This window comes from Neolamprologus brichardi, chromosome 7 (genome assembly GCF_056152115.1).
Source record: "Neolamprologus brichardi isolate AB-2024 chromosome 7, ASM5615211v1, whole genome shotgun sequence".
In the NCBI taxonomy this organism is placed as follows: Eukaryota; Metazoa; Chordata; class Actinopteri; order Cichliformes; family Cichlidae; genus Neolamprologus; species Neolamprologus brichardi.
In genome coordinates this window covers 63,901,688-63,916,984 of record NC_142110.1, presented here as the reverse complement: position 1 = coordinate 63,916,984, position 15,297 = coordinate 63,901,688, and the positions used below count along the sequence as shown (strand labels likewise).

The 15,297-nt window shown below is 43.1% G+C and overlaps 1 protein-coding gene across 1 annotated transcript in view; it reads left to right on the top strand.

Moving 5' to 3' along the window:
* The window catches only part of mical2b (microtubule associated monooxygenase, calponin and LIM domain containing 2b), a 74,775-nt gene that overhangs the window by 27,017 nt on the left and 32,461 nt on the right, over positions 1-15,297 (top strand). The window contains exons 4-12 of the mRNA XM_087844101.1: positions 1,887-2,003; positions 2,614-2,715; positions 5,866-6,021; positions 6,132-6,232; positions 7,905-8,162; positions 9,335-9,450; positions 9,631-9,757; positions 11,813-11,903; positions 14,070-14,217. Coding sequence (XP_087700227.1) covers positions 1,887-2,003; positions 2,614-2,715; positions 5,866-6,021; positions 6,132-6,232; positions 7,905-8,162; positions 9,335-9,450; positions 9,631-9,757; positions 11,813-11,903; positions 14,070-14,217 — 1,216 coding nt within the window. The remainder of the gene's footprint in view (positions 1-1,886; positions 2,004-2,613; positions 2,716-5,865; positions 6,022-6,131; positions 6,233-7,904; positions 8,163-9,334; positions 9,451-9,630; positions 9,758-11,812; positions 11,904-14,069; positions 14,218-15,297) is intronic.

Genomic DNA, 15,297 nt, shown 5'->3' with positions numbered 1-15,297 from the left:
GGCACCGCAGTAGTGCTTTAACAGAGAACACATGCAAAGTACCGTGAAGCCATAACATGTAAATGGTTCCTGCCTCTGAGTAAGTGCACTGTGTGTGTGTGATAAATCACTACTGTGCAGTAAATGTGATGTTGTCTGGCCACAAAACCAAAGCCAACGTCACAGAAGTGGATGTGTGACTCTGTCATGTGAGAGGAGGATTGTTTTTCCTGCAGCCTGATTTGCTGCAGTTTGCAAGTAGCGGGGCGATCGTGGCTCAAGAGTTGGCAGTTCGTCTTGTAATCGGAAGGCTGCTGGTTCGAGCCCCGGCTTGGACAGTCTCAGTCGTTGTGTCCTTGGGTAAGACACTTCACCCGTTGCCTACTGGTGGTGGTCAGAAGGGCCGATGGCGCCAGTGTCCGGCAGCCTCGCCTCTGTCAGTGCGCCCCAGGGCAGCTGTGGCTACAATGTAGCTTGCCATCACCAGTGTGTGAATGGGTGAATGACTGAAAGTAGTGTAAAGCGCTTTGGGGTCCATAGGGACTATAAGTAAAGCGCTATTCAAATACATTCGCACTTGTTGCTCTCCAGCTTTAGTAACTGTCATGTATCTCATTTCAAAGATGAGGTCTGCTGACTCTCTTCACTCATTGTTTTCTTTCTCATCTGCACTCTACGGGCATTCTTTGCTAATGCATGTAAGTACAGTGTAAATACTTCGGCATCTCAGATTCTTACAGTATGTCCAGGGGGAATCTTCTTCCAGCTGCTACTGCAGATCATCTTCCTCCATCTCATCCTATCCCTCGCATCCTCCTCCGCCACACCCACCCACTGCATGTCCTTCTCCTGAACGTCGGTTAACTTTAATTCCTTCTGGAGAACAAGTGGAAACGTGTACAAACAACTCGCATTATATTATTCTAAAAACTAAAAAATCATGCTTATGTTGATTTTAAACTCTGACTCATTGAGAGTCTGTTGCCATGTCTCTGCAAGTATCTACTGTTGTCAGTCTGTTTTATGGTCTGTTTGGTTGCAGTACTCTGTTGTGACAGATCCACACAAGTACAGTGTCCTTGTCTTTGTTGCTTTGGATTCATTCAGTCGCAGCAGCAGCAAAGCTCTATTTTTATAATCCTCGTGATTACCTTTTTGTCAGTGGTTCTTCGACTTATGTGACATGGCCTATTTAAGAAGCATGAAAAGGTTCAAACCCCCAAACTATTTATTTCATGAATAAATAACATTAAAAAGTCTGAGTCCAATTTCAGCAAAATAAACATCAGCACGATAGCATCAGTAAACCACATTCCATACCACAGGTTGTATATATTAAACTTATATTTGTTCCCCTGCTCATCAACACCCAGATTTTGGGGTTTTTAAACTGTTTTTGGTTTAAAACGACTGAGTTGTTGCATAATGCTCGGCAGCATGGATAGCAAAGTGCATTGCAGAGACACACTTGAGAGTTAATTAGTGCTAAATGACAATAAACTAAAAGCCACCTGTTTTTAAGCCTTCCTAAAGTTTAAGGGTTAGTTGTTGAAAATCCACCCACCATAGCGTTGTTATGGAGGCTTTAGAGCTCAGTTTACAGCCTGTAAAGTTCATTCTAACTTTAAAATCCACCCTGGAATGGGCTCGGGTCATTTTTGGCACTTCTCTGTTGGCATAATTTCTATTTATCCCTGTAAGTTGCTGCTTGGTTCGAAGAAAGCCTTTTTTATAACCATGGATCTTGGAGGACGTGGGCTTTTTTAAATTTCCCAGTTTTATTCTGGAGATTTAATTGATGTGTGTTAATAACTACTAAGTATGTAGAATTGATGTTTTTTGCCAGTCGAGATGGTTCTTTTCTTTTCTTGGTTTGCTCTGTGAACACACTTGTCTCTTTGCTCCAGGTATCCGCCAGCTTCAACTGATGCTTGTAAAAGTGAGCTTGATCCTTGGTGTCGAGATTCACGTCAATGTTGAGTTCATCAAACTGCTGGAGCCACCAGAGGAGCAGACGGATGTGGGTGAGTATGTCCTCATGAACAAATTCATTACACCAGTGTGTGAGTCAGTGCATTGCTCTACTATGAAGCCATTTTCAGTTCCAAAGTCAGTAAGTATCCTCACAAATAGAGAAAGACAAGTGTGTCTGTGGGTGTGTATTTGTGGTATTATCTGTATGTTAAAGTGTCATGAGTGGCAGTGACATGCTGGGACCCGCCTGCATATCTTGGCTATATAAGGAAAGTTCCCTACAAACAGTGCATGTTAAAATGATCGCACATTTGAAGTATATATAGAGTATTTCTACTCTACTCTTTCTACTCTGTGTGGAGAATAAAGATAAACTGAGTGTGCTGTTAAATTTTAGTTGAACTCTGTGCTGCGTTTTCTGAATGTCTTAAAATAGCACGTCCCACACAGCATGTCCAGAAACTTCCTCACTCTAACACTCCAAGGAACATGACACGACTATGTGACACTGAGAGGGTAGTTGAGATGCAACCTCATCTGCTCTGCCTGTTTCGTGTTTTTCTTTAAAATCAGCACTTGAGCGTGCCTTCCTGCTTTCCTGCTTGTGTTTTCTTGCACTGTCCTTGAATATCATATATGGTTTCTTGTGTTCTTCCTCAGGTCATGGTTGGCGGGCGGAGATCCGACCTTCTGGCCATCCTGTCTCGGACTTTGAATTTGACGTGGTGATTGGAGCTGACGGACGCAGAAGCACATTAGATGGTGAGAAAAGATTATAGGTTACAGATGCGAGTGGTGCTGTGGGTCATACTTTGTTATGGGCCTACATTTCAGGAGCCAAAGCTCCGTTTGTTTGTTTTTTGTGGAAATGAGGTGAGGTGGCGCAAAGCTGCTTTCGGCCACTTGGTAAAGCATTTCCTGCTGACATAGTTTCAGCTGGAGGCTTAATGGTGCGTATGGGGTCAGAGGGGTGTTCTGGTTCATGAACTGTTGGAGAGCTTTGTTGGCTTTGTCAAAGCGTACAAGTTGCAGTGTTTATTTTCTGCTCGTGTGTGAGTGTGTGTGGCATATGTGTGTTATGAACATTTTTACTTTCCCATAAAGATGACTGATGGGAAGCATCATCCTCCTGAAGGTTTGGTGTCTCCATGACTGCAGAGAAACTCTTTCAACTGCATGTTGCTCCAGGACTTTCCTCCAAGGAATATTCTAAATATAATATAATATTCTAAATAGGATTATAATGGTCAACTAGTAGGAGGGGGGGATGTTTGTGCAAATTATTTTTTACGGAAAGAACAACATTATGACTAACTCCTGACTGTCGTCTACACTAGATAACTTAAGAATTGCAGCTTCTGTCTTAAAAACACAAACAATACTAAATTCCCCAATGGTTAGGCCCTGCAGGGATTTTCTTCAGACTTGGAGTAATTCCACATATCCATGATAAGGATGGCAAAGAGTCTAAGAAGCTTGGAAGGAAAAGCGTCTGGAAGACGTTTCATCTCTCATCCAAGAAGTTTCTGCAGTTCTAAGGTCAAATGGTGGAGAGTCCCAGATTTAAGCCCTGTGGGAGTGAGAGGGACACTGGACCCCCTAATGATCCTCTACCTAATCACACGAGCAAAGGTGTGAAAACGGGTGTAGGTCACCATCAGCCAAGGTTTCGGCTGAGCTCATTGTGAAACCTAGCCCCACCCTATCATGTGATTTCCTGAGGTCAAAAGGCCCAGGATGTGATGTTAAGGCATCTGGGAAGGGATCTCAACACTGGATGGCAGACAGTTGGTGTCGTAAACCACCGCCTCTGTTCAAAGATGGCCGTTCACAGTGGACGTAGATGGCTTCTTTCACTCCTCTTTCAAACCGTCGGTCTTCTCTGTCCAAAATGGGAACATTGGCATCTTTGAAAGAGTGACCTTTGTCCTTTAGATGCAGATGGACCGCTGAGTCTTGTCCCGGGACAAAGGATGTGATGTACACTTGGAGCCTGTTTGATAAGTACTTTTGGATTTTGGAGAGTACGTTAGCGGTATTGAGGGAATAGCATCTACATGCTCCCTCTCATTCAGAGTATTATAACATTTATTGTCAAAAGTATGCAGATGACACACAACTCTACACATCAGTGTCACCACATGATTGCAGTTCCCCTACACTTAAACAAAAAGTGCATCTAGAAAACATGATGCACAAATTCGGCCTACTATCAGCCTTACATCACAGGTGCTAGAGCCTATCCCAGCTGTCATAGGCCAAGACGGTAGGGTACAGACTGAGGATCTGTCCAGGGTATCACAGGGCTGGCACAGAGACACACTCACAGAAACACCTATGACCACTTGAGACACCAGTTATTTTAACCCCGTGCATGTATTTGGGGAGGAAGCCAGAGTACCTGGAGACTCCACAGAAAAGGCATCTCTTGTAAATCCAGCCTGGATTCAAACCCAGGACCTTATTTCTGTGAGGCATCAGTGCTAACCATTGCCCTACCGTGTTAGTACCATTGGAAAAATATTGGAAAAATTAAAGGATTTCAGTCTGAAGCAGATGCAGAAAATCTTGCTTACACAGTATTCAAATGATCACATCTTCAGCGGATTAGATTATTGTAACTGTGTCTTTACAGGTCATAGTAAAACTACAGCTCATTCATAATTCTGCAGAAATCTAACAAACCTCAAAAAGGTGGAGCGCATTACTCAGTAAAAAATAAATCACTGCATTCCCTTTGAATTAGGGCAGGGCGATATGACCAAAAATATTTATCACGACATACATTTGAAAATTTGCGATAACGCTATAACTGACGACATAATTGACACTAGACAAAATACTTTACAACTCCTCAACTTAAACAAGCAGCTGTTTTTTGTATGTGCATTAAAGTTATATAAAAATGTAACAGTACAAATTCCTCGCTGACAGTTTAACCAAAAGGCATTTCCAGTGGAAACTGGTCGACATATCCTCAGCATAACCATGTGTAATATCCACAAAACTTAAAAAGAGGTTATACACACACAATACCGTAATATTATGTTGAAGCACAGTACGTATCACTCCGCGAGGTGATACGTACTGTCGGAGCCGTAATGCTCCGACAATCCATCAAGCGGTGCGGCTTCGTAGCTTAGCAAAGTCGTACTGAAACATCTGACAGATTTTTGAGCGCCGTGTACATAAAATCGTTTCGAGGTCGGTAAACACAACCAGAATTCATACATAAGGCACACGGGATTATAAGGGGCACTGTCGATTTTCAGAAAAATCAAAGGATTGATTTTAAGTGCCGTATTTTCCAAAATACACGGTAATAACGACGGCCCGCTAGCATGCTCTACCAAAAATAGTGCTTTGTTGTGTATCTGATGGATGAAAGCTAAACCAGTTCCACACCACTGAAGTTGCAGCATTTTAACAAACCAGATCTGGTTCATCCGTTTCATTTAACGATCCACTTTCGCTCTTCTCATTCTGCGTCGCCGCCATGTGCGTATGTAAACATAGGCAGTGCGCATGCGCGTTTTACCCATATTCTATCGTGATATTTAATTTTCCTATCGTTGCCCAAAATTACACCGGTATTACCGTGAACGGTATGATATAGCCCAGCCCTACTTTGAATAACTTTTAAAATCATTCTCATGTGTAAAGCACTAAATGGACTCTTACTGATTTACATTTTTATTCACCCTTTGCCTTACAAAACATCCAGATCACTGAGGTCATCAGGAGCAGGCTTACTCTGTTTTCCCACTATTGGAACAAACAAAGTGAAGCTTTGTGTGGATTGTATTTTCAACACTTTAGTATTGATTTACCAACTTCAGTAAATAATAAATGATTTGAACGGTTTGAACCCTTTTTTTTTTGTTTGTTTTTTTTCCTCCCTCACCTCTGCAGGTTTCAGGCGCAAGGAGTTTCGTGGGAAGCTGGCCATCGCTATAACGGCTAACTTTGTCAATAGGAACACAACAGCAGAGGCCAAAGTAGAAGAAATAAGTGGCGTGGCCTTCATCTTTAACCAAAAGTTCTTTCTGGAACTCAAAGAGGAGACGGGTGAGTCGGGAAAGAATGTTGCAGTGGGAAAATGACAGCTTCTCCCACTCTAAATGCTGCTCCTTCCTGTGCTAAACATCCTCTCTAAGTAAATATGTTCATGTTTGCAGGAATCGACCTGGAGAACATAGTTTACTACAAAGACAACACCCACTACTTTGTCATGACTGCAAAAAAGCAGAGCCTGCTGGACAAAGGGGTCATCATTAATGTAAGTTTACTCAGCTGACTTTGATTTAATCAGACACACAAACGTAGATTCGACTCTTCCAGACTCCAATGGGTTACAGTTCACACCCTCCCTCTGTGGTTAACCCTGGTTCCAGGATTCAAAGGCCGTTCCCAAACAGGAATGCGTGCGCGCTCGCCAGACCAGTGAGTGACGGGTCGGCATAGAGGAGGTTGATGAATAGGGTTCTAATTAAACGCTCATGCGCGCCACACACACACACACCCCATTAAAGAGATTAGACATTATAAATGCGGTTATTACAATTGCATTAGGACATCAACTGGATCATATTGGAAAGGCTCCATGTGACCCTCAGTCTAACCCCCCGGTAACGTCTGCCAAACCAATTATCTGAAAATACACACGCACACGCAGGAGAGTATTAGAGTATTGGATTGGCATACGTATGAGGGCTATTTATTAATTTTCTTTCTCTCCCCTCTCACACATACCTTTATCACCAGTTCAAGACCATTACATGGATTTCTCTTAAGATCCTGGAAACTCTCCCTAATGCCGGGCTCACACTGTGCGATTTTTTTTCAGTCGCGCGATTCAGCTCCTGCTCAAACTGCACGATTGACTCGCAGGGGTTAGAAGTTCGTAGGTCACGATGCAGGGTGTCACACTATACGACCCGATGCTCTGATGCGACCCGAGTGCTCACACTGTGCATCCATAAAATGAAGGTTATAACAGAAATTCTGTCGCTCGCTCTCCCTCTCTGTCTTTCACTCACACAGACACGCACACCACCACCATCAACTTTGCTAAATTGCTAATGAAAAACACTGATCAGGCAGCTGTGATTGAGCAGCGATGTCTATCCAACTATTTTCACGGTTGTTGTGGTCGTGATAATTTTGTGAGGCCACATCGAAAAGGCTCGGATGAGCTTTCCAAAGTTCTACAAGTGCCTCCATCGCTTGTGTCCAGATCACACGCTGCACTGCCGCGCTGTGCCGTCTTTTTCGCTGACATTTGTGTTTGCGCGTGCGCAGTGTGAGAAGCTGCGGTGACACCCTCACGACGGTCGTGAGGATTTCAAACAGGTGTGACACCCTCACGACCAAGCGATTGATGATCAGGAGCTGGTCGTGAGGTGTTAATCGCTTCTCGTTACCCCACGTATACTACACGACGCACGATGAAGGCCAAAATCGGGCCGATCGCCAAAACGGTCGCACGACTCAAAAATCGGCTCAAAATGGGCCAAAAATCGCACAGTGTGAGCCCGGCATTAACCTGTTACAACTGTTTCTTTTAAAAAATGTAATTATTTCTTTTAAGATAATTTGCGATGACGATGAGGTCCCCACAGTGTAAAAGAAGGCAGATGTTTTCCCCCCACAGTGGGAGTAATATAGGTAAAGACGCGTGTGTTCAGTGGTCTCCCTCTCGTCTTATGTTGCCCGTCAGTGCTGAACGATGTGAGCGTGCTCACATGTGGCACAAACTTTTTTTACATCAAGTTTAATCAGAAATATAAAATGCATTTCTGAATTATCCCGGTTAATATTTCTTCGTTGACCATCAGCCTTGCTGCTTTGATTAAAAATGATGGGATATCACTGTAACTTTTTAAATATGGCGAAAAAGCAACTGTCAATACAGCCGTGTGCCTAAAACTGTCTCCTTCTTCTTAATGCAGGATCACATGGAAACTGAACGGCTTCTGAGTCCTGACAACGTCAATCAGGAAGCGTTGCTCTCATATGCTCGTGAAGCGGCTGATTTTGGCACCAACTACCAGCTGCCGTCCCTGGACTACGCCATCAACCACTACGGACAGCCGGATGTAGCCATGTTTGACTTCACCTGCATGTACGCCTCAGAAAACGCCGCCTTGATCAGGGAGAAACATGGACACCAGCTGCTGGTTGCGCTGGTGGGAGATAGTTTGCTTGAGGTATGAGAAGTTGTAGCGTTCCCTTTTCATTGACAGTCGCTCGGTTTCTCCCTCCGCTCAGGTTAAGCGTCTGCGTGTCATCCTTGACGGCGCACTGTCCTTCCATCCTCACGTCGTACTTTGATCTTCGTAACATTAATCGCTTCCATCCGTCTCACCCAACAGTACTGCCGTCTCCGCGTGTTCATGTTCATCCATAAATCCTGAACTCTGCTGCTCGCACCATCACCAGCTCGTCCATTAACCACATCATGTTTGTCCTTCAGCAGCTTCACTGGCTTCTGGCTCAATATTGTATTGATTTCAAAATTCTGCTCCCAGCTTTCAAGGCAGTCACTAACCTTACTCTTAAGTGCCTCCCTGAACTTTTGGATGCGTTTCTCCATTTCATTGTGGTACCCACCCGTTTGACTGCTATGGGCTCTACAGGCTTCACCTTGTCCGTCCATCACCTGTGGAACTTCCTCCCACCAGACATCCATAACACCGACTCTCTGCCTTCAGATCCCGTCTCCAAACACCATCGTTAAACTCCACACTCAGTCTGATCGTTTCCCACCTGCCACTCTGGTCATAAAACTTAAACTTGTAAACTTGTTTTATTAACTGTTTTATTGAATCTTTTATTGACTTAATGAGATGTATAGGGCAGCACGGTTGTTAGCACTGTTGCCGCACAGCAAGAAGGTCCCGAGTTCAATTCCAACATCAGGCTTTCTGTGTGGAGTTTGCATGTTCTCCCGTGTTTGCGTGGGTTCCCTCCGGGTACTCCGGCTTCCTCCCACCGTCCAAAGACATGCAGCTTGTGGGGACAGGTTAATTGGATAATCCAAATTGTCACTAGGTGTGAATGTGCGAATGAATGGTTGTCTGTCCCTGTGTGTTGGCCCTGCGACAGACTGGCGACATGTCCAGGGTGTACCCTGCCTCTCGCCCAATGACAGCAGGGATAGGCTCCAGCGCCCCCTGCGACCCTGAAAAGGATAAGCGGAAGCGAATGGATGGATGAGATGTATATTTTTAAGTCTTCTAATGTGATCTTGAGTGTTTTTGACAGGTGCCTAGAATAAAATGTACTTATGTATTTATTTATCAGTGTTGTGAAAGTTGTCCAACACTGCTCTTATTGTGTCCCAGGCTCAGCTCGTGCGTGTCACGCTTTCTGTTTACAGCCGTTCTGGCCGATGGGTACGGGTTGCGCTCGGGGGTTTTTGGCTGCCTTTGACACTGCATGGATGGTGAAGGACTGGGCAAAAGGAAAGAGCCCACTGGAGATCCTGGCTGAGAGGTGTGTGAGCATGTTCATGGATTCAAAGGGTCAATTACTTTCAAACGGGATTATGTCTTCTAATAATGCCCGAGCTGGTTTGTTTCCACATGAATGCACTTTTAAGTCATAGATTACTCTGGGTTCCTTTTAAAAGCTGTTCTTTCTTATCTGATAGTTAAATCTTACTTTCTACTCCAGGGAGAGCATCTACCGTCTTCTACCTCAGACCACCCCAGAGAACATCAGTAAAAACTTTGAACAGTACTCTATTGCCCCTGCTACCCGCTACCCCAACCTCAACGCCAGCTGTGTGCGCCCACATCAGGTGAGTCCTGTACTCAGCAGTGTACCTGTGAAGAAAGAAGGAAAGAAGTTGCCTTCTACACTTAATAGAAATACTGTTTTGAAATCTCTACTTGTCTACCTCATTATAAACTAGAATGTTAGGGGATCATTTCCACATTAATATGGTAGATGTCACATAAATAAACCCGAGTTTGAAGAGATTTAGATGTTTCAGTTATTCTCCATAAGGCATCGACAACGAGCTCAAACTTGTTCTGAGCAAATCTACAATCTCTGCAGTGTGAGATCAAATCTCTACTGCTGCTGGTGTTTTGACGCCAACCAACTACACCCTCAGTGAGAGCTGCGTTTGTAGATTTACATCGATAATATTCAGCTCTGCAAATAAGGGCACTGGGGAAACTCAGTATGCTCACTTGAACTATGCAAATATATCGCATTTGCCATCACAAATTCTGATGATTCAGCACTATGGTGCAGCTGAGAGGGGTCATCAAGGAGTAATTGCTGTGATTCTGAATATGAAAATATGGGGACTGTCTGGTGAAATCAAGAAGGGTTCCTTCCCATGAAGGTGGCACGGATGCCCCTCCGGTGGTCCTCCTTGGGCTCTTGCACTCTGGGGCCTCTGGATGTCTGGGGCCTGGATCTCCTCCATGCCTGCTTCATGCCCTGGGGCACAGGGCTATGGCTCTCTACATCCTCTTGCAGACCATTACATGGGGAAACCATTTGAATACAAGCGCGCCGACCCACACAGGTGTGCACACGGGTGTTCACTGTTCGTAGACTTAAATCACACCTTTCTTGGCTGCTACTTCAAAGCACATTGTGCGCTGTCTGTCCTGCGTGCTGCACAACAACATTCAATATTTAGTATTTACTGCTGTTTACACTTAGCTAGATTAATGCGATGGTGTTGTGTTTAGTATGTTGCTCTGTTTTGTTTTGTTTTTGCTTGCTTTCTATTCTTTTTCTCTCAACAGGTGATCCAGGAGATATTTTTTCCCCCTTTCTCACTGTCCCTCTCCCCTTCTGTTTTTCTTTTCCTTCCTCTTTCTTTCTCCCTTTCCTATCCCTCACTCATGTCTGTCCCGTCTGTAACAACTGAAAATAAAATAAAATAAATAATAAAAACAAAGGTCGATCAAATGGACCAATACGGCAATGCCATGATGATCCATTTGGCAAAATAAATCCATTGGGTATCCTTGTTGGTCTTCAGACAACAATTCTGACGGCTAAAGAACCAAATGGGACAGGCAAAAAAAAAAGAAATCAAGAAGGGTGGAATCTGACATCCCTACATTGATCAAATAAGCAAACTTATGTGTCTGTTTCATTGCATTAACAAAAAAATAAGTAGTCATCAAGACCAAACATCTTCAAACTAGTGGTCACACAAATATTCCTGGATTTGGTAAATGGACTGGTTCTTATATGGCGCTCTTCTACTCTTCTGAGCACTCAAAGCACTTTATACAACTTGTGCATTCACCCATTCACTTTCTAACTAACATTCACACACACATTCATACTCCGATGGATGCATCGGAGAGCAATTTGGGGTTAGTATCTTGCCCAAGGATATTTGGCATGCAGACTAGGGGAAGCCAGGAATCGAACCACCAACCTTCCGATCAGTAGATGACCTGCTCTACCGCCTGAGCTACAGCCACCCCCAAATTTTGTCTTTTGTTTTTCGTCTTCATAGCCATTGGACAATCACAGCCAATCAGTTTCAAAAGACCAAAACAGGAAATGAGAAAACATCTCTCCAAGTATTGGTTCTCGTGACACTGAAAACTCAAACAGATGTTCTGAATGTTTTTTTGTGCACTCAACACAATCATGTAATCTTTCCACTGAATATGGAAATGAAACAGTGCCAAGTACATTTTGTTGCAACAGAAACCTTTGTGGTCAATATCATATATATTGCAGTTCAAATGCCATGTACCAATGTAACATTTAAAGAAAAAAATACACAAATTTTAGTTGACAGCCTACAGTTTCTATCTGCACATCCCTAGAACCTATATTTCATTAGGCCTCCTGATTTTTGTGCTTCCAGGTGCGTCACCTGTTCCTTGATGGTCATCAGGGACCAGGTCAGATAGAAAGAGGAGGACCAGCACGTCGATCAGTCAACCTGTCCAGGAAAGGTAGATGTTCCTCCAAGCTACAAAGTGCACTCCAACCATCAAACATGAATAACGGATTTAATTATAATCGTGTCAAGTTGTAACCAATGGTAACATCAAAGAACTTCAACGTTATAGTCCATTACAGAAAAAGACAGTTGATGATAATCGAGCTCTCCTCGTCGTGTTCTTGGACCTTTTGCACTTTGAGAGCATTTGATGCATCTGGACAGACCCAGCATGTCGAACAGCTTCATTTTCTGCTGTGTGAGTCTTTTATAGTCACAAATTGGAGATTACAGTCCCAGCCAAAGAGCAGATTGTAGATGTGCCTAATATGTAGCGGCGTAAAGGATTGCTGCCAACTGCTCAGGTGGGACTTAATTAGTCTGTAAAAGCTCCCAGTCTTCTTTTTAATAGTAATCTGATCATTCTGACTCATCAGTAAGACTGGATGCATCTGCAGCCTCATTAACACTGCATGAAAGCTTTCTTTGAAACATCAAATTGAGAAGCTCATACGAGGTTTCCAAAAACATCTCGGCACCGGTTGGCAATGTCATCTAATACCTCAAAAAAAGAGTCTGAATAAATTCCTCAGATTGGTTCACAGAAGGAAGGCTGCTGACATCACACTGAATGCTTGCTCAGCCCTCCTGAGGGGAAACTTTAACTCCATCTCAGTCACAGGCTCGACACGCCTCATTGCAGACAATACAGGTGGATAACATTACACCTGCACGAGGGTCCAACATGAGGCCTCTTTCAGGCATGAGCTGACCTGATATGATCTGGAAGAGCAGACGCACACAGTGTAGGGCTTTGCATTTAAATTTGCACAATTTAGTAATATTAGTACTTTTGGTTATGTTGCATGAAGTCCTACTTGTCAGAGGCACTATGGAAGTATCTGTTCTAAAACTTGGGAGGCAGGGGTAATCAAACATACAGGTAAATATTAACAATTTTAATAGTGTTCATGTCTCCTGCCCCCATAAACAATGCGCCCTGAGACGGCCTCCCTGTAATAATATAATGGCAGTATTAGAGCACAGGATTAACTGGAGAGCTAAAAAAAAAAGTTGGTAAAGAGCTGCGATTATCCTGGGAATATTATACTAATTAGGACTAGGGTTTTGCAATAGAGCCTCAAAATTATATAGTAATATTTCAAAGGAAATTTGTAATACTTTTGAGAATGTAGGAAAAAATGGATCGAATCTGTAATAAATAAAGCTGTGCTGCAGGCCGCACCAAAATTGAGCAGTGAGCTTCTGTAAATCTGTGGCCACAGAGTGCCAGCAACATATTATATAGCAATAGTAGTGACACAGCATAAGTCAAGGCCAAAAGTAGCCAAGGTAGCGTTATTCCCAGAAAAAGTGCTTAAAACTTGAGTTTAACAACAGCTAAAGTTCAGCTCTTCAGGAGCTGCACAATAAATGTTTCCCACAGGTTGCTCTTCCTGTCGTGTGGAGTTTAACTAACTAGTGCACCAAGAATGGAGAACTGGCTGTTGTTAGCTTAACATCATATGAAGGATTCATGAGCTGATTGTACTCTGTACTCGGTGTTTGTTGAATCCGGTCCGTTTACGCCTTTAGCAGGAACAGTTTTCTTGCATTTTTGTTTTCTTTTAAGTTGCCATCCGAGGCTGACGAGCAGCTCTCGCTGCATGGGCTTGTCTTGTTATTTGTGCTAGGAAGGAAAATGCATGATGTATGACATGACATATTTGCATCACATGCTTTTTATCATGTAAAATCATAAATAATTCTCACTAAGGTTGTGCTATTTCATAACTTTGTTTAAAATCATGCACTGAAGAGGACACTGGTGTTTTCTCAGAAGCAGGGGATTGCATTGATGCCCCACTGCTCCCAGTCCCACTACCTATAGTGTTTTTGCAGAAAGAGGACTGGGACCCGTTGGACACTCGAATTCCTTCTCTTGTTTGTGTTGCTAACTGTCTTGAGTTTACAGTCATGATTTAAAGCATGTCCTTACATGTGCTCTGCTGCCAGTGTTGCTTCAGGCCTGGGAGGTCGTTCAGGTTTTGCAAGTTCAAACCAACCCGTACTTTATTAACGTGCCATAGTGTCAGCACTGTCTGAGGAACATTTCCAGCCTTGAGGAAATAATGGTGACCTGTGATGCTGCATGCTGACAGACTGTTTCTCTCTGTAGAGTCTGAGGTCCATCCAGGCCGCCTGCTGAACTGGTGTCAGAGGCAGACTCATGGGTACAAGGGAGTCGATGTCACCAACCTCGCCTCTTCCTGGAGGAATGGCCTGGCCCTCTGTGCGCTCATCCATCGGCAGAAGCCGGAGCTCATGTAAGGAGATCCAAAGCACGCTAACAGGAAACACTTGCACTAATGCTCATGATAATTCAGGCGATGATTTTTGCTTCTCATACTCGTGCTCCGTCAACAGCTTCAAGAGCAAGGTTTGGTTTAGAGTAGCTTAGTAATTGAGTCATATGATTGCTGAGAGAGTGTGCAAATTAAAAACAAACAAAAGAAACCTTTCAGAGCCACGTCTCTCTGGCTCTCTCCTCAGTTACAGTTTAATTGACTTTTATTGTGCAATGCTCAATTTTTAAATTGCATGCAAAGTCACCGGCAAGAAGAACCACTGACTTTTGTTTGTTTTCTTGCTCACATAACGGTCAACAGTTTTATTGGCTCTTTCAGTTGCATGTAAACGGTCACAGTGATGGGTTGTAATGACATCAGTACTCTGAAAATTGTGACACGCGTCACCTGTCTTAGCGCTGAGCTGTTGATTCCACACAAACCATCAATTTCCACGTGCAGAGATGTTGACATGTTCGCACAGTTGATGAATTTTTTTCATGCCTCTAACTTTCACCAGTGAAACAAGCCATCTCATCACATGCAGTGCACCTTAACCCTTTAAGACCTACCATAGAACCAAGTCCGCCAGAGCTTATATTATATTTTTACATGTTGTAGAGCCATTTTTGGGAGCATTTCAAGCTGCTATACATCAATACAACCATTATAGCCCATATTTTAATAATTTGTATGCATTAAGTCCATAGTAATTACATTAATTGCAAAAAAGTGCAATAAACTACAAAAAAATTGAAAATCGTTTTTGTTTTTTTAACATATATTTCTACTTGGAGAAATTTAAGAGGCTTATCCCTCAAAACTGTAAATACAAAAAAGTTGCACAAAATGGTTTCCCACCACAGGAAATTTATTTTGAGTGTCTTCATAGTTTTATTTTGGAGATACAGCAATTTTTATATACTGCTGGAAAAACAAAAAACAATCCTATGATGCAAATTTGCAAAGAAAACAGCATATGCATCAAAATAAACTATTTCCAGCAGTGCAATTTGAGTCCTAAGCATCCCAGAAACTATTCAGAAAAGTATAGAGTCA